This window comes from Netta rufina, assembly GCF_964035555.1.
Source record: "Netta rufina genome assembly, chromosome: 1".
Taxonomy (NCBI): domain Eukaryota; kingdom Metazoa; phylum Chordata; class Aves; order Anseriformes; family Anatidae; genus Netta; species Netta rufina.
Window position 1 is genome coordinate 98,618,134 of NC_140123.1, and position 25,836 is coordinate 98,643,969.

Consider the following 25,836-nt stretch of genomic DNA (forward strand, 5'->3'; position numbering starts at 1 on the left):
GGAATGGCTTGAAAATGCAAAGGATCTACGAGAATGAACTCTAAGCTCCCCCTTGAGGCAAATGTTCAGATCATTTTTATATACTGTTTGATTATTAATTCAGTAACAAAATATGCCATGCTAAATAAAGGGTATGTGTTTATTTTGCTAAGAGATGTAAGTTAGCTAGTTGTGAGTAATGAAATGAACAGAGCATCGAAGTTTTTATGAGGACATATCTACAATGTGCATCAGTTTTAAGATAGATTGTTTGCAGTTAAACAAAACCTCTTTGTTTCCTTTAGTCTCTCATGCATTGTAACCTAGTTGATGTACTGTAAATGGAACCGATAATTTTACAGTGTAACAATTATTTATCTTTGCATAAATGTTTGATACAAAATATTTGTTTAGTATTTATTTGCATGCTTAAGACAGTTTTTGATCCTAAGGCACAAATTATTTTAGTATTTATAAACCATTCGCACTGGCAGAGACTGCTGCCATGTTATGACATTGATCTGCTGTGGCAAAATTCAAAGATTAAAAGTTGTTTAATGTTATATAATGAATCCACATTGCCGAGGAGTGACCATATCTTCTTGACATATGGTACAAGGGCAACTTAAATCACTTGGCAAGCGATAAAACATTAGTGAGGTGTCCCTTGAATTCAGCCTTTGGTTGTAACTAATTATTTCTTTTTTTAGTTTTTCTGAGGGAAAAAAAAAAAAAAAAGTGTAATTATCCCAATAGGAAAGAGTTTAAGAATAAAATTACTTGTTTCAGTAAGTCTATGAAAAGAAGACATTAAAGATTATTTAAATATAGCTAATAGTTTGATATGAATAACATAACGTTGGATCAAAGAGAAGAAAAATGTCGTGTCTTGGAAGTAGTACTAAGAAATTGATCCCAACATTACTCAGACTATTATCTAGAAAAGTGTTAATTATGTTAATTGATAGATCTAGAGGTAACCACGATGCATTCAAAGTCCTTTTTTTAGAGATATTATTAATATCACTAACATTCATTCTCTCTGGTTCTATAAGAGCTTTCTGTGCCATAAAATGGTTTTAGCAGTCATTAGTACTGCATCTCAGGGTGCTAGTAAAAGCACTCTGGGTGATTTGTTAGTGACAGTTTGGTGATGTAGCAGAGAGGCTAAAGGGTCTTGCTGCACTTTGCAGCAAGAGTTCAAAAGCATGAGTTCACACTTGTCAGGTTTTCTGTTAATATAAATAGAAGACTACTATTGGGTGGAAGTTGGGAAGAGATGGACAGAACCAACAGCATTGGGATGCCTATGCTGTGCTAGCTGATGTTTTTGAAGCTTTTGAAGTAGAGCTTTTGAAGGTCAAAGAGAAATTTGTATCTCTTTTTTTTTCTGAGGAAAAAAAAGCATCTATAAATATTCACTGCCAGTAATACTGATGGTACAATGCTATTGCATTGCTGAAACACTTCTGGAACCATCTTAAAGTTGCAGTTATGCCATGATTTTTACTTCCTCTTTGAAGAAGGCTTTTTCTGTAGTTCACGTTAAGTATTGCCACTCCTCCTACTTACAACATTCTGTATCTGTTTTTCCAATCAGCTTTAACATCTTTCTTTGCGCAGTCTCCTAATTCAGCTCCCTTTATAGTGATTATGAACAGAAAGAAAACTTGATAACCAAGTCCATATATATATATATATATATTTTATTTTTTTTTTCTGACCTAATTATTGCTTAACTCACCTGAGGCCAAGAGCTCCATCTTTCCTGGGAACATCTGGGGTAATAAGAACTTGGTCTTTAAACATTAACTCCCTTAAGGAAATAGGGAGGGAGGGAGAGTGAAGATTCACATAGAACTACAGAGCTACCATTTCTTCATACTTTGAGCTTCTAAAGTACATTGACAGTCAATATTGGGATTAGTATAGCAGAAGTGTCAGGAGTAGTTTCCATGTAGCAATCAGGAGAACTCAAAAACCTTCAGATTTCTTTCCTAAAGGGAAAAGGTGATTGCTGGGCATTTATCAGTGTGGACCAGTATCATTTATGTATCATTTCACCTTACCAAGTGAAGGAAATAGTTTCTATGCATGTATTTCCTTTGCCTAGGACTTGGGTTCCTAAAATACAAGGGTAAAATCTGAACAGTTTTAAGAGTCCTATGTTAAAAATAACAAATGTTGCATGGAATGAACTGTGTAGTCTTGCACCTAACCACAGTTAGTCCCATCTTTAAACTGATGATTCTCTTTCATGAACAATGTATAAATTCTATACATACACAATTTCTTTCACCTTTATTTTCCTATTTCCATATGCAAAAGGGAGATAGGGCTAGTAGTAATAGAGGAAAGGGGGAGAAATAGGTGATTTGCACTTGCAGACTGAACACCTTGAAATTAGACTTTGTGTTGGTATTTCCTTTGGATTTTTGGGGAGCTTAAAGAATCCAGGAAAACCAAAGCTATTTATGTGAAACGGTATAGTAGTGATAACAGAATTGCTATTAAAAAAAAAAAAAAGGCAAAGAAACCACCACTTTTCTGTCCTTCATATTCACATTAAATTCTACAGACTGGAGAAAGAAGCAGTTTCAGGTGTCAGATTTCATCAACTACAGCCACTCTGAATCAGCTCCTTGGCTTCTACTTACAGCTATGGGGTCAGCTCATGGCGACCACATTCCCTTCTGATCACTGGTTCCCTAAATCTCTTGCAGACAGCAGCAGGAGGTGTGAGGCAAGGAACTGAAGGACGAAGAAGAGTAAAAACTTAACTAGGCCTCAGATGGACAGCATGACTTCAATATGGCATTCTAAAAAACTTTGTATTTCCTGCTCCAGTCATCCCCAAGGAATGTAATTTTTCTTTTTTTTCCTTAGTGATCTCGGTCTTTTGCAAGCAAGAAGCATTTCGGAGAGAAAGCTCTTATTTTCTTCTTTAACCTTTTAATCATTTTAGGTGCAAGCAAGTATGTATCAGCATACCCTATTTTGAAGCATCTCAGGCCAAACTCAAATCAAAAATAATCCATGCTGCCCACATATTTTATTTCAGTAAAAACTGGTTTCACCACAGGCTAATATGACATGGGCATACTAAAGTAATGGATGCTGAATGAAGGTTAAAATGTGCTTGACTGAGAAGGTTATGTTGATTTCATCTAGACATAACTGAAATAAATTTTTTAAGTATACTAGTCTACATTATATATATATGTTTCTGTATGGGATTTTATAATAGGAAACTTTTAAGTTTGATGTAATGATTTATTAATGTATACCTCAAAATACATCTGTGCTTTGCATTTTGGGAAGCAAAACATACACACAGAAAGATACTATATTTCTTGAAAGCACATTTACTAGTAACTGGATATGCTTTGAGTTGGCTCTTGTATTTCATTAACAGAATGAAATGCTATTTACAATAGTGATGTATGGTAAATAATGCTGAAATCATGTCACATTTTAATTGTTTTAATGTAATTACTTCATCCGCATCAATTTATACTTGATTAGAGAATGCACTTTATTTTTTCTTTTTATTGTTTTTTTTTTTTTTTTTTTCCAGTGAAGGAGAGGAACAGGAGAAACAGACCACTACTAAATATAAGGTTTTGAACTCTTAATATTTTAACCAACTTTCCACCCCCACATAGTTTAAGAACAGATTAACAATAAAAGAAATATCTGTAGCCAGTTAATTTGCAAAGATAAAAACACTACTTCCTTTTACATATATTTAATCTTGCTTGCTTTGGACATCTGGAAATGTTGTGTGAAGTGGTGTTGTAGGTCTTTTCTGATAGGAGAAGAGATTTTTTAGCATCTCATTTTATTACATTGATTAGCATGTTTAGGTGGTCATCTGGAAAATTAAACATTTCTACAACAGCTGAAGAAGAAAATGTTTGCCTATATTCTAATCACTAATAGATTGTAACTAGTTACCTCTGATCCAGATAGATTATTTCTACCCAGATGGTTTCAATTTTTTAAGGGGAAAAAAAAAAAAAAAAAAAAAAAGAGGAGAGGGAAGCAGCTACTATACTTGGCCAGGGAGAATTTGTAATTTCTGGGTCTTCTTCAGGAATCTTGACTTTTTTTTTTTTTTTTTTTTTTCTCAATAACTGCCAACCTGTGTTTGTAAGCTAGCTTCTGGGCACTTCAGATCAGCATTTAGCATTGTAAACACCGAGCATTGAAACGTCTTACAAAAATCATTGATCTATGTGTATACGTACAGATACATATATCCAGTAAATTAGAATGCATTTTGTATTTTCATGTGGTGCTGCAGAATTAAAAGGCATTAAATTTCTATGCTAGGTTATAAGCAGAATACGTATCACCTTACGCCAACATTCAGACACCACTGAATTTAAGGCATTTTAACAAGAAGAGTAGTGTTTTAATAGAACTATATTTAGACCAATAAGATCAAACAGATTTTTTCCCCATACTTTTTACAATTTGGAATGCTGTTAATAGGCGATCAGGACAGATTTTAAACAAAACACAAAATCAACATTAAAAGTCCCCAGGACAGAAAAAGCATAAACTATCATAAAAGAACATTTTATTCACCATGATCTTCATTATTGTCAGGACTTTAAAAAAATATATTGTATTTTATGAGAAGTTGTAGTACTGTCAGTCAGTGCCAGGGTCTACACAAGTACATATCTGTAATTATTTGAATAATTACCAAAACACTTGCATAAAAAGAAAACTAAAAAGCTATATTCCATCTTTATTTAACTATTAATTCCAAACAAATTGCACCGGAGATAACTTTAATCTTACATTCAAGTTTGTTCATTATAAAGCAAGATGATACAGGATTAACCTTTATGCACAATCTACTAATATCACATCAGAGCTTTTTGTAACAGACAAGTTAGAAGAACTCCCATGAGTCCAGTTTCAACAGATAATGTATACTTTCATTTCAATACATGGCAATTATTGAGAAGAATTGACTATGCATTGAAATAAGAATGCACCTTGGGAAATAGTGTAAAATCATAAACATAGTTAATGTCTGGCCTGAAATTAATAATTTAGACCATTTTTCAATAAAGCATTTGTGATTTGAAAACTAATTTTCTTCCTTCTTTCCTTCCTTCTTCCCTCCCTCCCTTGCCATGCTTTGTAAAGCTCTCTACTATGCATTTAATACACTGCTGTTCAAAGAAACCATTTCCCCACACAGTGGATAGACAGCAGAATTACCTTTCATATAAAGGAAAAAGTAAAATTATAAAACTATTAAAAAGTATAGAATCTGTTTTGATATATTCCTCTCAATTTTTTATAAAGAAAGTAATTTTCAATTATTAATATTTCTTTCCCTAAATTTAAATCCAGACTGAATTTTGAATTATACCTTTTCAGTTTCTCTAATTGTGAGTTTTGAATGCTAGTCTCTTTTGCATTATTATACAGGCTTACTTTCAACCTTTAAATTCAATTTCTATCATTAAAAAATATCAAGGTAATAGATGGTATTTTGTATCCAGTCCACAAACATGGTGACTCGAGTATACACTCCTGGTCGTTCGGGAAGTGCACATTTATAGCCAAATGATGTTACACCTACCAAAACCCACTTGTTACCATCTTCAAACATCAGAGGGCCTCCTGAATCTCCCTGCAATATGCAATTCAAAAGTTAAAAGTGAACAGTGTCAGCTGTTAACCAGAGGCTGTTGGTTATAATGTGTTTTTTTTTTCTTGATGATCTTTAATCATGAACACTGTATCTTTTTATGCCTTGGACACCAGAAATTAGAGTAATGTGGATTCTTCCATATAGAAAACACAGAAATAATCTATTTTAAAAAGTTTATATGTAATCTCTCTATATTTATAATCTATAAATAATCTATGATCTTTTTTTTTTTTTTTTAATAATAAAAAAGGATGTGATTTTAAACTCTCATCAGTCTTTTAGTAGAGGACTGAGTTTCAAAAGATTATTATACATTTATATGTATATATATATTTGTTGGTGGTAAATACCTTCATTTTTCACAAAGCTTGGGTAAATGTGTAGAATTATTTTCCAGATGAGTCTATTTAGCTAAAATACAGTTCTATTTTCTGTCCCCCAACCTTTGGCAATTTCAAATTCAGAGAAAATGATGGCAAGATTGCCAGAAGAGGAGATGTACTTTTCTGCCACCTCTTTCTCAATGGGTTAGCAGATGCAAGAGAGTGCAGGAGATAAATTTAATTCATCCCACAGCCTGAGTGACCTTTCATGTCTTGTTTTGATGAAAAAGAAAACAATGATTATTTTTTGTTGTCTATTCTGGAGCTAGTCAGTTCAACCAGTATTACTGTTGTCTTCTTTCAGTTCTTTGAAGGGAGCTTTAGGGAAGAGTTCTGTGGGGACTCAGTTATTAAAATACTTCTGCCCATAAATCTAGAGCATCCACAAAAGTTCAAAGGCTGTGACAGCAGCCTAAAGGCTGAAGCAGTATCAGGAATCACTTGTTCCTCTTTGCTCATGGTTGAATGGCCATAGATCGCAATGTTGGTCACTTGTACTCTTTATCAACCTACGGCGCTACACTTTTTTTTTTTTTTTTCCAGTTGTAAGGGCAGGAAACAAAAATGTGTTGGCCTACTCTGACTATGCCCTCAAGGATATGCAGTGCATTAAAAGCAGAGCGGGAATGGACAGAACTGAAAGCCCCAGTAAACAGCCTCTCCAAAATACTGTGATGTTCACTTATAAAACATCTCCAGAGCCTACGTATTCTGGGGAAAAGCATCATTGCTCTCTCTCTTTCCATGGGTGAGGTATTTTTGAGATTTTGCTTTATTGGTATTTATTTCTCTGTACCCTGCTTTTTCCTAAATGTGTTCCTTTTTCCTCCATGGAATTACTCAGAACTAATTATTCAAAGTTTTGTTCAGAAAATTTCCAGTCCTCATAGTTATCTCTCTATAAGGTTATGTCAAGATGATACAAAACAGATTTTTATTATAACATGTATCCTAATAAAGTACTAAATAGGCAAAATATTGTGAGTAGAAATTATATTCACAGTGATTCACAGTCCAGGTTTTAATGACTGGAGGATCACTTTTTCCCATAATTAAATGTACCGTGTGCTTGCAGTGAAAATGAGTCACTTATCCTTACCTGACAGGAATCTATTCCTCCTGTGTCATAGCCTGCACAGATCATATTTTCAGTAATACTATATTCTGGCATCCATTGCTGGCATTTGTCATTTAAAATGAGAGGGACCTCTGCTTCTTGCAATATATTTGAAGAGGAACCTGATGAACATACAGACTGCGTTTACTTCCTTCAATAAATACGTACAACATGCTCAGAATACCAATAATTTTTTTCTTGATCCAACATGTTGGGTGGGCATGTTTCCAAACAGTAGGAAGCCCTGCTGCACTGCTGTATTATTCAGGTTTATGCCCCTGAAACACAATCACTGATTAAATGGTGCTCATTAACCGAATCCTGTCTTTCATTTGTGCAATGGGACTGAATTTGGTTATAATTGAATCAAGGTTATTAAAATCAGTGACTATGAACTTACTGTGGATAGGTCTGAGAGCTAATTAAAGGCTTAGAAGCTTAGATTGCCCAATGTTTCCACACTATTCATTGTATAACTTTGACTGGGTATTTCTAGTTTTGATAAAAATTTCTGTTACTGGTTTCCAACTGAAACTTTAATTGCAATTTTACTCTGAAAATTGAGGTGCAAATATTTATAAGCAACCATGGAAGTGAAATGGCATGTTCATTATTTTACAGAGTTTCCAAATTTTGAGAAGGGGATATACAAATAGATTTCACACTACAGTCAGTATACGTGCTTCTGAAGAAAATCATTTGCACATTTTCAGAAACACTGGGCTTTCTTCCCTTCCCCTTCCTTTCCCCTCCCCAAATATCTTGAAATAAGATGTTCATATTTCATATTGAGAAAAGCAGTAGTTGTATTCTCCTAAGTGGGATGCAGTAAACTTTTTCATAATTTAATGGTTGTAGATATGTTTTTTGTTTGTTTGTTTGTTTTGTTTTGTTTTGTTTTTCATAATAAATATGTTGTAACTCTTCTACTTTGTTTTGGGGAAGAAAGAGTGGGTGAGTGGGATAGCTCCAAAAATTCTGTATGGAGTACATCTCTAATCTGTTTTGCTCCTGTGGAATCAGGAGCAGACTTTCCCTCATGGCTTCATGCCTGTTATAATTTTCCCACAGATGACTCACCTCCGCTTGTAGTATCACCCCAGCCAGCAATGAAGCAGCTAGTTCCTGGCAAAAAGTGTTGATTTTTTTCTGGTAAGCAGACAGGTTGTATGTAGTCTGTGAATGTGAAATAAACAATCAATTTCAACCTCTTTCCTGTATTCTGTTTTTTATGGAGTCACAAAAGAAAATGTTCATTAACTCCAATTCACTTTGGGGAGCAAAATAACCAGGAAGTACTGGATTGATTTATTAGGTTGTAAAAAATGTACAGCCATTTCATCACCTCATAGTTAAGAGCTTAGCATAATAGAATAAATATATTTTTTATGATAAAATACCAACTCACTTATTTACCTGTATATTGCACTTTGTACTGAAGATGCATCAGAGCAATATCACTGTCTTTTGTAAGCTTATCGTAATGAGGATTTATAATTATTTGATTGATGTATCGAACTACTGTTGAGGGGTGTGTCATATTCAATTGGTCATGCAAGCCAAGAACTGCCTTCCATTTGGATGGTTGTAAATGCCTCCTAGAAGTTGCAAGGAATATTCACAATTTTAAATGATTAATGAAAGTTCTGAAAAATACGTTAGATAAAATGCTAATCTTTAACCTCCAAGCAATTCATAGCATGTTCACATTTTCTCAAAATAAATATGAATATGTAGTGGCTGTGCTTATAATTTTGTGATAGTAATACCATTTTAAACATCCATATAGTAGAAATATGTGGTTGATTCTTGATGTTAAGCTTATAATGCATTATTTATAAGAATTAATCAGATAGCAATGCAGTGGAGGAAAATACATCAACTAAATTGCTATGGCTTTTTAAACATTGGGAAGAATACTGCTGGCTGCGCATAATGCAATTAATATTGGTCCCAGTTAGAAAATTATTTTGGAGTTATCTAAAGAATAATAGATTTACAATGTTGTAGATAATGCTTCAGCTCACTGACTCAGAAAATTGGTCTCTTAATTTTCTTATCTAAAGTGAAAACAATATGTTTAGACAAACTATGGCATAATCTTACTTATTTATTTATTCATTTTATTCATTTTTTTTTCCCTGGGTTACATATTTGAGACTGTATCTAAGTTAGAGAACTTATATATATTTTTTTTAATCAACCAGTTAGTATTTTCAAAAATATATTTTCAGCCATATCGCATGAAATTGGTTTCTGCTTATCTTTTAGTCTGACAAGAGGTTATCTTCTTCCAAATTTAAGCATTTAAGTTAAATATTCAGAATTAAGGGATGCAACTGGAAGCTTGCACTTAAGGAAAACTACAGCAAAGTCAAGGTGATAAAATGAGATTTAAGTGAAAAGAGAAAGGTGATATAAGTGAAAAGGAAGCACCAAAATACATGTGGACTTATTGTGTGCAAACTAAGAGGGCTTTATCCTCCTAATTTCAATGACTTTGTGACAGGAATATGGCTCTTGTCATACAATGAGGAGGCACTCATATATTGGCATAGTCTGTACAGCATTATTGTTAAGCTATTTATAATTAAAACTCTACTGTAATTTTGAACAGAAATGTTTCTTTTTTGCCATTCCAGTTTCTGGGTGTCTTCTACATAATGTTTCTATGATAGACGTTATGGAGGCAAACCTTAGAAACTATTTTAATATGTATCACTTCTTTGAATGGTACAAATAACACCAGCTAGAGAGCATCCAGTATTGTCTAATCAATGCACATAAATCAAGATTCATTCCAATTACACACAGCTGATCTTGATCAATGAATAGCAGTATAAAAGAGGGACAGGCAACACTGAATATACCTTTCTGAAACACCTTGTCCTTTAGAGCATTGACAGAGACTGAAGTAAGTAATGGGGGCCCAAATTGCTCATGGTTTAAGTGCAAATGCTTGGTATTAATACCATATGTTCAAAATGTAATTCTTCGTTGTTCAGAAAATGTTTCTTAGTTTCCTTGATTCTCTGCTTTAGAGTACAGATTGAGGATTTCCCAGTAGGCAAAAGAGCCTTTAGTCAAGCTCCATGAGCTTCAAAACACAGTAATTAAACAGTGAGCAAGATTTTAATTTTTTGTATCTGTATCACAAGTTATTCATTATCTGATGCCCCCTTAGTGAACCTGCACATAAAAAAAAAAGTGTTTCACCATCGTTCTTAAAATCAAAAAGAAAAGACATGGCATGGATGTAATATGACAATCTCAGCTAGTTGGCATGATGCCCCGTAGTCAGTGGAGACAAAGATACACTTGTGAATTTATATTAATTTACTTCAAAACATCTAATAAGCCTCAAAAAAGTGTAATTCCTGAGTGTTTTCAGTACAATCCTTTGAAAGTATGCTTTTCTCTGTATAGGACTGACTGATGGCTCAGGACTACACTTCAACCCAGCTTTACTGACAGCCACTTGCCATTAGGATACTTGCATGTTGAGGGAGTAATAGCATGTGCTAATTTATGAGTGCATTGAACATTACCCATATACACAGTGTGCTGCTGTCACCAGCCATTCCTCGCTGACAAGGGAGGCTCCACAAAGATGCATGGAATTAAAATGAAGTGAGACTACCCAAGGCCAAGCTTCTCTTCTGGCATCACTTCCACCTACAATCCTTGTTCTATTGTTCTGAGTTACCAAGCGTTGTCCACAAGCTAAAATAACAACAACAACAAATAGTGGTTTACATATGTTTGTAGGGTAATGTGGTACATTTTATTAGAATAGTTAATATTCTTGGAAAAATAGACTTTGTACTACCTGACCTGCTATTCAAAAATGCTATTATCGTGGAGGAAGTCATTTTATAGCTGAAATCAAAATGTAACTTTGTAACTTGGATTTAGATGTATTATCTTCTGAGACCTTGACATTTTTATATATATATATATATATATATATATACACACATATATATATATATACACATATATATATACGTATATATATGTATATATACGTATATATATATGTGTATATATATACATATACGTATATATATGTATATATACATATAAACATATATATATATATATGATTTCTGTATAGACTCAAATGCAGTGTATACTTAACTCTGAAAACAAGTGAAGATTATAAATTTTTCTGTTTATATAATTATAAATACAGCTTTTATAGTCCATTCCCTAACCTTTCAATTCAAACTATAAACATTATGCTTTATGGACTGAACAATCTGATTTCTGTGTTAAACATTCCCAAGGTGTTTGTACTTACGTTTAATGTTACATTGCAGATGAATCACCTGGTTGTTCAAACAGTGTTCTCTAGAATAAAAGTATAATTAAATCACAAGTATCTGCACACCAGGTAACACTCTCTCTTTAATATATATAAGCACTTTAGTTTAATTAGTTTATCAAACTGTTAAACATAGTATTTTGGCTACAGTCCTCCATGCTTTAATTTTTTAATTATAAATACAAAATATTCTTTTATATATAATATTACATGTATATGTTCTTCTTTAATGGACACTTAATTGATGCATGTTTTGGAAATAAAAGTAGATTTCACTTGTGATTTAAGTGAACAAGTCATCTGCTTATGACAGATTCTCAACAACATTGTAACAGGATATGGCAATTTTTTCTGCCTTTTGAGAAGTTTTCAATAACTAACCACTAGAGATCAGTGTAACCAAAGAATTTTTAAAAGGGGTTAGTTTGGTATCAATGTATCTTCTTTACTAAGATTACAGTGCACTATAAAATACATAGCTGCTTATAGAGGGTTAGGAATTATTTAGCAGAGATAAAGCCGGAGCCTGAACAGCATGAGACCACAGATCAAAACAACTTGAGCATTTCTGATACCCAGAGGTTTTAAGATTATCTTCATAGCTTGTAATGAATCTGAACACTTGGGACAGTGTGTGTGCCAGCAATTTAAATCTGATGCACACAGAAATATATCAGAGAAAAATAAAAAAGACTGCCAAAGGCTAGTTCACAGTATCTCTTTTTAAAAGAGAAAAAGGGAAGGATTCTTTAAACATGATGTGATATTATGCATCCCTCACTATGTTTACACTAAAATTTGAAATCTGTTGTGAGGGGGTGACATGACCCAGCATTTTCACAATGGCATAGTGGTGCAAGAAGGGCAAGTGAGAAGAAGTAACCCTCTGCTCCACTACCCAATTAAATCTGCACCATGGTGAAGGTGAGCGAGTGAGATATGCCTCTAGCCTTGTATTGTATCATATGAACTACTTGACATGTTAGATTTGTTCTTTTTTTTTTTTTTTTTTTTTTTTTACACATTGAAGAAGGGATTTGCATATAATTGGGTCAAATGTATCTCCCACCATCACTGCCTACTGATTGCTTTCATATAAGGTATTTATGGGCTTCTGCTTTATCATCTTTTTGGAGTGAGCTCACAGTATGAAAACCACTTCTTTGCCTGCACTTCAGTTTACTAGTCTTCGGCTACCTCTCGGTAAACTCGGGAGACTTCAAAAGGCAACAGAGGCATTCCATGGGCGCTGCATACACATCTTATGTGACCCTCTGAGTGCAATCTAAGGAGCATGCAAGGCAGAAATCTAAAATACATGGGACATCTGTGATTCTAGTCTTCACTTAGGAATGGCAAAAGCAATTATGCCTGTGGCGTCTGCTCATGTATCTTCAAGTCATGATTTTGACCTGTACAAAGCTATTTTTTGTACAAGAAATACATTACCTAAAGGCATCAGAGAACAGTTATACTGTCTGCACCACAGCTGAGGATCTGTGCTCTCCTTTACTTTTATGGTAGTTATGCTTGAATATTACCAAAGGCAATGTGAGCAACACCTTTTATAATCTGATTACGAGCATTTGACTTTTTAATTATCAAAACTATGTGACCTTTCTGTCATTCATTGTATATACCACAAAAGCATAGGAAACTATAATGGTGTCACCCTGTAAAATTGATTTCTGTCGGCTTTCCAGGTGAAAAATGGTGGAAGACATATCTATTTCAGCAACAGAAATACAAATAAGATGAACAAATTTATTCCATTTCCTCCCGCATTAATCACTTTTTAGTGCTTAGCAGATATTAGCAGAAGGTATCTTTAAATCACTGCCACTGTTTGTTGGCTATCCTTATTTAGACATGTAGTCAAGAAAAAAATGAAAAATAGGTTGTAATGATATCCAATAAGTTAAAGATACTTTTACTACTAATGAGAATGATAAATGTTTAGGATTAACAGAGTACAACTAGAAGATACAATGCTTGCTTTTTGTTTGTTTGTTTGTTTGTTTTAAATTTAGATAAAATACAGCATATTGAATTGAGAATTCCCTCCTGCTTTGTTACTATGTGGTATGTTCATAAAGGAAACTTGAAAGAATATGGACTCTTTCCATCCTCAACATCATTTCAGCATTTTAGCAATTATACAGTAATTTTCTGCATCAGTATTTTTGGTAGGATTCCAGGAAAATGTGTGCCCTCATAAGCAGAAACACAGTAATTGAAGTCATGTATTTTATTTGATGATAGAAAGCCCTTCTCCTTTTGGAGGTGTACTTTAAATCCCATAATCTCCTGAGAATATAATCTTGTGCAAATGTTACCATTTCATTTAATCTACAAGAAACGCTACCTGTTTGTAGGACCCTTCAGAATCACTTCAAGTGAACTGAAGTTCATTTGGAATGAGAAAGGTTAAGGGTATAATCAAATGCATCTCACCTAATTATTCAGTTCTAAATATTGAGACAAACCCAGAAGTCATTTTTGGGTGAGATTAATTTGTCTAAACATCTGTCTGGTGCCCTAAACTTATATCAGTAAAGTCAGTGGATTACAGATGTGATTCATTTTATTCCAGCAAAGATAGCTTAATGAATCACAATTTGGAAGTGCGTATTTTTGCTACTGATTTTGGAGAGAACTTAGTGTGTTATCTCTTATATAACAATGGGGGAATACCACTCCATTTTAATCCTTCTATTGGTGCTCAAAGTAATGTAGTATATATTCATAGTTTAGAGATCTATACATAAGAAATACTTTGTAAATAGGATTTGCAAATGAGGTGTCCATGTAAAAAGAAATATGTAAAAATAATGGTATTTATCATTTCCATGTTTCCACATTTCAATGTTTAAAGACTTCACATAAAACTATACTGAATGCTGGCTAAAAATGCAGAAAGCATCTCTTTCCTTTGAAATTCAATAATAGACAAGAATGGAAGGGGGAAAAGTGAGTTGCCCAGTGTTATATAAAATTCATCAGCAGATAGAGAATAAAACCTAGCTATTTTGATACTACCTTGTACAGAACCATGTTACCCCTCAGAAAAACTTGAGGTAGAAATTACTGTATAAGTGGCAGTCACCATACGTACAGTTATCCTTTGTATGAGGAAGAAACTTCACTCTACCCACCTTTTTGTAAATATGAGGCTTTGGTTAGCTGTTTTGGTGATGGCAGCAAATGGGCCATCTCCAGTGAATAATACAGTTGATGACATATTTGCATCCCTAGAAGAAAAAAAAGACACACTTGAGTGTTTTTAGATATTTAAACTATTCCACCGGTGGAGGACTGTTTGGGAAATTATTATGGTGGTAGAATAAACTTCAGCATTTATTTTTTATTTTTTTTTATTTTTTAATGAAATAATGACTATCTGGATATTTGTGAGATTTTGAAACTTACATGCATTAAATTGCTTCTTGCCTACTTTCATTCTCACACCTTCTTGTAAGATCTCTAATGCTACAATTATATTGAAATAGATAGAAATAATTATTTTAATGAAAGTAAATAATTAATTTGTGCTTTTTGGTGCCACACTGAATTGTTTACAATGCTGATTCTAAAATATATGGAACTAAAACTTAGAATGCAAAATTGATGAGGAACAAGATGAACCTTGGAATATCACAGTTTTGCAGTTTTGCAGGATGTAATTTCATTGCTATTTTACCTTTGTACCTAGAGAAGAAATGAAAATTAGATTCTTTCATGAAGAATCTAATGCTACCTTAGAAGTTAAGTTTCACCCCACAGATATGTTGAAATAAAAATAACAGAATAACCTCTTCTCAAGGAGAGGTTTAGACTGGGTATTAGAAGGAATTTCTTCACAGAGAGGCTGGTCAGGCATTGGAATGGGCTGCCCAGGGAAGCGGTGGAGTCCCTATCTTAAATACCCAGAGGTATTTAAGAAACATGTGGACATGACACTAAGGAGCATGATGGGACTTGGTAGGTCAGGTTGATTGTTTTATGTGGTGATCTTGAATGTCTTTTCCAACCTAAATGATTCTATGATTCTAAGATTTGTGGAATAAATCAAGGGTATTGTGTCTTCCACTGAACAGGTTAGTTCATTTGAATTAAGCTGTACTCCTAGATGCCCTTTTCTACAACAATGGCATTTTGAACACCAAAGATTCTGTGAACTATTGGTGAGATGAAGTGTTTTGATGTTTACAACCCATATCTAGATTTCGTTCATAGCTTATTCTGCCCCATATACTTTGTGATACTGCATATAGCCGGCTTGGAACATATACTCCCTGGCTCTAGAGGAAACCTGGGTAAAAAAAGACAGCTGAGGTCAAACTACATAATTGTTTTGGGGGTGACAGCCTACTTCCATCTGATCCTTTAGCCATAGATATTTCAGGAGTGAAAAGACAAACATTTGTGCAGGTTTAGTACACAGGGAGCACCTATCAAGGCAGTATGACTTCAAGTGCACTCACTCTCCTGGGAAGTATGCAGTCTACTATTTGCCTGCAAATCTGCTGTGTGTGAAGAGTAAGATTAGGCATAGGAAAAAGGAGGTTTTCAATAGCCCTGATGTGCCACTAGGAAAACTGTATGACATGCTCTATGGAAAAAGTCACTCTGAGAAAACCTTTGATAATTACATTTGATTCATTTGTTTTCTTACTTTGACTTCCTGAAGTGCACACAGCTGGAGATTCCTAAATCTTATGTGACTGCAAAACCAAGCTGCTACTCTTTTAATTAAGTTATTGGTAAAATGAGTCTTAAGCATTTCTGTAAGTATAAAAAATCATAGAAATCATCCGCTTTTCCTGGAGTTTCTCAGATTAATAAGAACATGATAGTTTAGCAGGTCCAGAAACTCTGGACAACTCTAGACAGACATAGTGCCACAACTCTTTAATTTTCATTGATTCATGGCATCATTCAACACATAGATTAGGTGTACCCAAGATAAAGTATTTTGAAAAGATTACTTTTCCTAGGACTGATTAACATTCAAAATAGAACTAGTTTTCAAATGGAGGGAATGATAATAGCATATTATGAGAGCTTTTATCTCTAATCATCCAGACTCTTATCATTTCAAAAGGAAAAAGGATTAACATCATAGGCCAGATTCTAAAAGTAAGATGTATCTTGGCTTTTCACTGTGGGTCTTCTGTTATTGAAAATGATCTGTTAGAAATTTTGAAGGCTGTGACAGAAATGGCCTTTAAGAAGCTAATACAGGTGTTAAGTTCCTCATTTCATTCAACATGTTCACTAGCCAAAAGTCACAAAAGAATATTGGATAAATTTCTTACGCGCAGATCTACAGCGTTATGTAAGGTTTCAGTTTCTAATTCCGTCTCAGATGTGTTCAGTAACAATAAGCACTATATTGACTGTTAGGAAAGATTCAGATAAAATGGTATATTTCAGAAAAACTATTCAGAATAAGGATAAGAGTGACATTTGTCCAATAAATACAATTCCTTTTACTAACTAAAAAAAAATCCACACACATTTAAAATAAAAATAAAAATATACCGATATATATATATTCATACATTTGTGATTCACATTTTGTAATTCATTGCTTAGTTTTCAGGCTGCAAGGATGTTTACAGTTTGTTTAATTTGTGTTTAAGCCACACAGCAGTGTTTTTGCTTTCTGCACTAATTTTATGACAAACAGGAGAACAACAAACACTAAAGAACAGTAGCAAATTACAAACAATGAACACATTCTTTGGCATAAAAAAAAAATAATAATAATTTAACATTGTCATCAGATACACATGAAGTGTAGGCTGAGCAAAAGATTCTTATTCAGGTTTCTCAGTTCCACCAATTAGTGCCTCTTGCACTCTGGACTCATTCTGAATATAGGTTAGGCAAATAATTCGCAAACATTTTGTAGATGAACACACAGGCATCACTCCACATTTGCTTATTTGGCACATATCACAAACATGACAGTCACATACTTGAAAAATAAAAGTAAAAGGATTCTGCTGTGTGATTTATCAGAATCTGTGTGGAACACTGCATCTTCTAGCTCAGCTACATAAATAGTCAGGATATGCTGCAGGACTCTCATTGTTTCCTTTTCATGAATTAAACAAGAAACGACACTAGAAAATGTATAACCAATTAACAGCAAAAGTAATTCATCCCAGATGAACTTTAGCCTCTTTCTCTGATAATGCAGGATTCTAGGTAGTTATTTCAGTATAGCAGCATGAGCTATAGCCTATCCAAGACCTGTTATTACAACCATCCATTTACTAACAAATACAGTGCCAGTTATATACAAATATGCTGCTACAGGGAGACTCAAAGGCAGAAATACATTGATGCTTAAGGGATTTCTATATACATATGATAATTTTATCCTATTCTGCAGGATTTGTAACAGAAAATGCACCCAAGATACCAGAATGTGATACAATGTCAGATTAAAAATACTATATATTTTTTAAACAATGGGTATAAACTAAACAATGGAATTAAAAAGAACTAATTAGGAAACTTAATAGGATTATTTATATATATATATATATTTTTAACAAGTGTATTTGACTCTATTATACAGACAAGCTCTGAAATATATTGCCATAGAATAGTATGGAGACAAAAGAATTAGTAATTTTAAAAAGCTAATAGAAAATACCATGGAAGACAAAGTTCACTGAAGCCTATCAAATATTAAAATGTAAACTAAACCATTACACCACAAAATGACCAGTGTCCAGAAGTTACAGAGGAAAAGGAGGCAGGAGAAGGCAGGGAGAGAGGAAGAAGGCTACTGGCCATCATAACAGACAAAGTTATTTGCCTGGAAGAACATTTAGTCACACTCTGTATGTCCTTATATGCATGCATAAATTAGATAATTATATAGATAAATTAGATAATCAGGTAAATAATAATTAGGTAAATAATTAGGTAAAACAGATAATACATATTATAATCAGGATTTGTGCATGCAGGTATTTGATATGTATATAAATGCAGTACCAACCCAAAAGAAATAAAAATAAAAATAAATAGAAATAAAAATAAAACAGCACACATTCTCTTATCAGGTGATTAAAAATACTTTCAAACAACATTTAGTCATTTTTCTACATCTTCCTAACTGTGTGGTTTCTAAAACTGATTTATGAGACAGGCATTTGCAGGCTTCCTACTTTGGTTAGAGACCGTGATAAACTGCAAGATAGAATTTCATTTGGTTATTACTTGAGTGAGTGACATTCCCTAAAAACCTCAGCACTTTAGGAAAGACATATATTATTCAATGGATGGCAATGAAGTTTCATATAGTGTAAGTGAGGTCAGAATTCAGGCCATAAATTTTACCATAGTTGCAAAAATACAACACTTCTGCACTCGACCCTCCTCATCCCTTCCCTAGAAATTCAGCTAATCAGTAGTAATTGAAGCCAAATCAATTTTTTAAACCATATGCTTCCTTTCTCCCTCCATCCTCAACCACACCTGAAGAGAAATATAGTTTCCTAACTGAACAGCTAAGGTCTGATGGTAAGTATGAAATGTACTAGGAACCTAATTGCAGGATACCCAAGTGGTTATCTTGAATTTACTTGAGGTGAACATCAATATGATAGTGGAGCAGCCAAGGCTGCTGTTTTCTCCAGATTTAATCTGGAGCAATCCTCATAAAAAGTGAAGACATAAATGATGACATAAAATGATAAAAGACTAACAACTCCACATTAGTCTCACAGTGTTCTCCAACATATATGCTCACGCCTAAGCTAACATATTCAAAATTTACAACACTGTGATGAATGCCATCAAAACAGGCACTGTGACACTTATAAATTTGTTGGTTGACCTCACAATTCATTTACCAGAGAAAAGTAGACTTGTTTGTTTGTTTTGCCTTTTTTTTTTTTTTTGGTATAGACACCAGTAAAATGATGAGGGAAACACAAATACACAGACTCAGAAAAGCTTCAAACAACGTACAAAGACACTGAATATTCTGAATATTTTCACTCACCCTAATCCCAGCTGCTGGCAAACACTGTCTGAAATCTGCTCGTTCCAATCATCTGCACATGCCAGGTGCCATGTCTTCCCAATCCTGACTTGTACCAGCCCTTTGGTGCTTAAAGAACCATTAAGCAATCTCACTGTAGACCAAAATGGATAGAAGCATTTTAGGCAGGTGGTAAAAAAAAAAAAAAAACAAAAAAAAAACCACCATGAAACACAAACAATCCCCCCTCCACACAATGCAGTATTATTATTGCCAGCAAAGAAAAAAAGTAGTTAAGGTACATTACAGCAGTAATAAACTCAGTATGTAGAAGATGTATTCCCACAGGAAGTAAATGCTTTTTCCTTCTATATTTCTGTGACAGGACGTTTTCATAGCTTGTGTTTTGCAAGTCTCATTAACAGACAGTAAATAGTACATTTTCCATGTACTCTAACAACTATTTCTTCTTAGCCAGTACCATGCAATTTTGAACTACTGTGGTGAAGCTTTAGCTACATGATACTCAGTAACACTGACTAGAAGTAAGGTTAAAACCCGAGCTGACAGAAAAATTGGATTTTCCAGTTATAATCACTTTGAGAACTTTCAGTGTTTGCTTTCATTGCAGCTTAAGTTAAAATGATAACAATAATAATAAAAAAAAAAACTCTCTGAAAACCAGTAGTTCTATCAAAGGTTTTTTTTTTTTTTTAAAAAACAAAACAAAACAAAACAAAACAAACAAAAAAAAAAAACACAGAAAAAAATTGGAAACTCTTTATGTGGTAAAAAATCTTATGCTACTGTCATGGTGACTAAGGAAGCTGGAGCAGAAGGTCAACAGAATTCTGTCTATAACTCATAGGCTACAGCTGAACTTGAGACAGATAGCAGTTATTGCCAGCATGAAGCAGGGAAAGCAATATAATTCATTTGCAATTTACTGGTTGCTGAAATATAGTTTTCACGAAAATACTAGTTCTGCAGAAAACCTTTTTGCAACAAGTATTTCCATAAAAATTAACATTTATCCACTTTATTAAAAATAAATAAATAAATAAAAATTCCTCTTTGACATGCAGAGCACGTGAATGAAATAAGTGACAGTGGTTAAATTAATGGTAAACATCACTCATACAAAATTTTGGAGCAGTCTGTAAAATCTCAGAATTGCTTGCACTGTGAGATTTCTCCGAATCACTTTTGACACCTTTCCTGTCTTCTACTTTAACTATAATTCCTTTTCCTTTCTCCTCATCAGATCTACATTAATCTCCAAATACACTGCTGGTAAGCAGTAAGAGACTTACTGAGCACTCAAAAAGTGGTTAAGTGTAATGTCATATATTTTAGAATTTTTAAAGAAAGAGATATCCTATGTCTTTTCTTTGGAGTCCCTGGGAAGTTTCATGAGTTGGAGTATTTGAAAATAGCAGCTTGTCTGGTCTAAAATTGTACATATGATAAGAAATTGAAATTGGTTTCAGGAAAATGAGCAAGTATTTTGGACACTGAAAAGACTCAATATGAGGGTGTCTAATTGAATTTGCATTTTATTTTAAAGGTTAGACTGATTCATCCAACTTTTGGATTAAATGGGTTTTTGGAAGCAATTCTCCCTATCCCTTAATGTGAGGTAATTGGTTATGAAGAAATAGACAATCTATGGCAAAATAAATCTTTGGGAAAATGTACATAATGTTAATTTAGGTGATGGTTACCTTGTTCACATCTTTAGCAATGGCAAAGAAGAAGCTGAAATGAATTTTATTTTGTGCATTTTTAAAGGCAGAATATGGTTGCAAAAAACAGTTAATTGCATTAATGTGGACACTGACACTGCTTTTTCAGACATTATATACATATACATCCATATAAAAGATGTTGAAATCAATGAGAACTGTCAGCCAGATATATCCAATGATACATCTGAACCCTATAAGTCTTTCTTAAAACAAAGGAAGATGATGATATATTGAGCTTAGAAGTGTGCTTTTAACTTTCCCATTAGTGTTTCATAATACATTGTCAGAACAGCACTTTTTCAGAAACAGCAATATGATTTCTGTGCTAGGCCCAATGTAGTTTTAACAACAGTTTTACACTGAAGTTGTTGCTTAGGGAACATTTTTTCCATGTTATGCAAAATGAAACCATATGTTGTACACCTAAATTTTGAAAAGAACCATTCTATGAGATGATTAAGCAATTGCAGCTATCAATTTTCTTGTAGGAACCTGCACATCCACTGAGAGCAATAGATATTACTTTTTCATTTGTGCCACACCTTCATCCTATGGCAATGCCAGCCATGAGTTGGAGTGCAGGCTTGCTGGGGGGTGCTCTGTGCCACTATTAAACAGTTTCTCATTTATACTGCTGTGAAACTGAAATTAATAACAGGAAAAAATACAAAATTTTGGAAATATGAAATGGATACAGAATGAAAACATGTAATGAGTTTTCATTTAATTTTGAGGTCACTGTAAATAGTCATATATTTAAGTACAAAGTAACTTCCTACCTTTCCTAGAGACTTACACAAGATTACACGCATTGTCTCAGAAATGTGACTTTACTTTTCTGTCCCTGACAAAGTCAGGTACTGCTGTGTAAATCTGCATGGCTTGCATACAGATGCCACAGTTTACACTAGATAAGGTTCTGTGTCTGTTTGCCTATGAAACTCCTATCAAATACTCATGCATTCCTTCTCTACGTATGAAATAAAACTTACTGCACTTCGCTTCATCAGAGCCATCTTCACACTGAGGTAGGTTATCACAAAGGTTATGCAATGGTATACACTCTCCACTACGACACTGATATTCCTCGAGTGTACACGCTCCTGAAGGAGAACATGAAATGAAAATGAAACCACAATTACTGGAATGGTAAAACTGTAAACATCAGTTTGGTGGAGATCATCCAGTTTACCTAAAAATAAAATTGGGTAGATAGTATACAGGATTTTTTCCTAATGCCTTCCTCTTATGATTCTTATGATTTCCCTTTACTTTCCCTTTTCTTTCCTTTCTTTTTTTTTTTTTTTTCCAAAATAATTATGATTTTCAGATAAATAAAAGCTAATTAAGTATAAAATGTGGTATTACACCTTACAGTTTCTGCTAAAGTTAGCATTGCTCAGCTACTAGTGTCCTTCTGCTACACAAATGAATCTTTGGGGTGGATGAGAAAAATCAAATCCTGATTAAATCCTGTTGAAAGTGACTAATAGTCACTTTGGATGTTCAACACTTTCACAGAAGTTTAGTGGCTTTAAAGTGTGTCAAGTCAAATGTGCAAGTAAAGAGGCATTGACAGACAAGAGTTTCCTTTCAAAACCTAGCTGGGAGGAAAGGGGAGACAAAAGTAATAGAAATGAATGAGGACAACATTCACAAAAATAGGATTAATCCACTTCAGTATCAGCTGTGTAAAAAATGGAGATCCTATATAGAGTAAATACAAAGCTGTAATCCTTGCTGTGTGGGGACCAGTGTATTTAATGGCACCATTTGTTATATCTTAAATCTTATTTAAGGCAAGACAGTTGCTCTCTTCCTAAATTTTGAATATCCATATAAAAAGATTAACTTATCAGCCAATATGGCCTGTTATCTAACATGGATGTAAAAGAGTATGATTTCTGTAATTCCTGAATCAGATTTTCACACATTCACTGGCCACAACTGATGCCAGATTTTCCACAGAACTTAGTTCCTACTTCTACAGCTAGATGAAAATAAGATTTTCAAATATGCTTTTCTTATTATATTGCATATCATCAAAAAGTTTTTATTGTAAAATTATTCTTCCTTATGAAAATCTTAGTATCTCATGGAAAAATAAAATGTGAAGAAAAATCTTCTTTACTTACAAAATTTGCTTATTTACTTACAATATGATATCAGTCTGCGTTCTTTGGCTGCAAAGATCGTGATAACTTAACTCTTCTGCAATTGCCAGCCTTTTAACATATTTAACGAGACCTGGCAATGGGCACTTTGAGAACTCTGCCTTTATAAGCACAATAATTTATTTTACAACAAAACATGGGCAAAACTTAATCTTTACTGAACCAGTTAAAAAATAGTCATAGTGTTGTTGAGCTGAACAAATGTGATAGATAAGGAAGAAAAAGAAGCAGTAAAATGGTCATGTGCCCATATAAACCTGCCCGTCAGTCTTGCAGAAGGTGAGTTAATTACCAACAGTAAATCAATGGTTATGATTTATCAGATAAAATATATATATATATACATATATCACTATTACTATATTATTATATCATGTTAATCTATAAAAAAGCTGACCTTCTGATATTAAAGGAAAGCAAAAGAGTATAGATTCTTGTTGACTTTCTGCTCATTCAAGTGAATGAGACTTCACACATCTCTGAACACATACTGCTTTCTCCATTCTCTCTTTTCTGTTGTCAGACTTCCATAAAGTAATACAAAGCCTTTAATTATTTTCAATAAGGTTTGACCTAGAGTTAGTGTAAGGATTTGTCCTGTTAAGCACATTGGTATTCCACATACTTTAGCATTTGGCTCCAGTTTACATGTTTTTTTAGATTGCAGGTGACAAGTCCAACTGCAGTTCCCAGCACAAACATTACTCTTTCAGCAGGAAATTGGCTGGGATCAGACACATTGCTGTCTAAACACGTAAAAGTAACTCTTCCCAAATCCTTCATACATTAAGGATCAAATTTTTAAAGCTGCAAGAAACACCATATTTCAAACTCTAATCTGAGTTACCATACACATTTTGTTTTTCTAGTGTGATTGGTAAGAAGTATTTTACAAATGCATTTGAGCACACATTAATGATACCACCAAATGAGTGACAAAATGATGTTCTTTTTCCAGAGTTTGTATAAATAATAGTTCATATTTGCCCTTTTAGGATTTAGATGGTTCACTGGTCAAAATACTGGGTCACTTTTTCCCATCCTATTGAACAGAGCTGCAGATGGTACCAACATCAGCCAACTGGATACTTTGTAAAGTAACAAAAATGTCACATTTCCTGCTAGAAAACATAAAGTCATAAAGTGCAAATGAGTAACTGTTAATCTTTTTAACTTTTTGATATTTCTATTGATTAACGACTGAGAGTCACCTCCTACTCTCCACTTTTTCTCAAATGTATTTGACCTTTGGTATAACCTCTTAAAGACATGAGACTGTACACTGACCTAGATGATAACCAGTAGTGAAGTTTGCAAGAAATCCTTGCTTCGTTACAGTCGTGTCCGTAAAAAGGATTACCGTCATCTGGTTTGTTGTAGAGAAGACATCTGGCAATGGGCCTTGTCCTGTATAGACAGCTACTCTCCAGGAGAACATGAATATAGGTTATTTTGATCTTATTTATTTCAAAATGTTTTAGAACTCAGTGCAAATATTGCTACCACATGAATACAGTTATTTCTTAAAGACTTACTGCTATCAGATTGTGATGCCCAAAGCTCAACCCCAAATTTGATATGTCAGTATAGAAAATAAAGTTTGATCAACACACGAATATTGTTCTGTTTCTGCGCATACATGAGCAGTCTTATTTGTTGAGAAGTTAATTTCTATTGGATTGTATGGAAAGCCGTGTGTGTGCAAACATTTGGGAAACATGATGTCACATACTGTATGTTTTCTTGAGTTTTCCTGCTTATTTATAAGATGTATAAATCTGAAGAAATGTAAAAGAAAGAGAGAATTGATTTCCTTTACATCAGATCAATCAGTTTGCTCCAGTGGCCTAATTGCATTCATTTTACCCAGCAGTTTTACTTGCCCAAAAGTGAAGAATTTGGTCCTCTGCCATCTCTGACTTCAACTATATCATAAATATATTCCACATCAAAAACCTGAAAATGAAGTTGAATGTTCTTCCCTATTTCGGCATTTAAGTACCATACACCTAGAAAACAATAACACACAAACACCAAAACCGACTTAATGGTTGTCACATTTTCTGAATCATTTTCACATTGAAGGAAAAAAAAATAATCTCTGTTAAAATATTCAGAATTACCCACGAGACTCAGAAGTCTACATTTCAACTTTAGAAGTGACGTAAGCTGTCCAGATCTAAAATCCCATTTACTCTGATTTTCTAAAATGCTTTTGAAAATTATATTTATTTTTCTAAGACATAGAAAATTGTGTTTATTATCATTCATGGTGCCTGCTTGTTTCCCTGCAATAAGAAAAGTAATTGTTTTGTAACTGTGAAAACATGACAGCCTTGTCACTTAAGCCCTATGCTATTGGATAGTAAAATAATTTCTATAACCATTCACAGAAACCTGTCTTTCAAATTAGATCTCTT

At 33.7% G+C, this 25,836-nt stretch overlaps 1 protein-coding gene across 1 annotated transcript in view; it reads right to left on the reverse strand.

The window, feature by feature from the left end:
- Nucleotides 1-5,467: 5,467 nt before the first annotated feature.
- Nucleotides 5,468-25,836, reverse strand: part of TMPRSS15 (transmembrane serine protease 15) — a gene marked incomplete at both ends in the record, with an annotated part of 53,289 nt that continues 32,920 nt past the window's right edge. Inside the window, 11 exon segments of the mRNA XM_084291563.1 lie at nucleotides 5,468-5,638; nucleotides 7,142-7,281; nucleotides 8,240-8,335; nucleotides 8,576-8,757; nucleotides 10,708-10,882; nucleotides 11,463-11,512; nucleotides 14,642-14,737; nucleotides 19,516-19,648; nucleotides 22,235-22,345; nucleotides 24,704-24,835; nucleotides 25,300-25,425. Coding sequence (XP_084147689.1) covers nucleotides 5,468-5,638; nucleotides 7,142-7,281; nucleotides 8,240-8,335; nucleotides 8,576-8,757; nucleotides 10,708-10,882; nucleotides 11,463-11,512; nucleotides 14,642-14,737; nucleotides 19,516-19,648; nucleotides 22,235-22,345; nucleotides 24,704-24,835; nucleotides 25,300-25,425 — 1,412 coding nt within the window.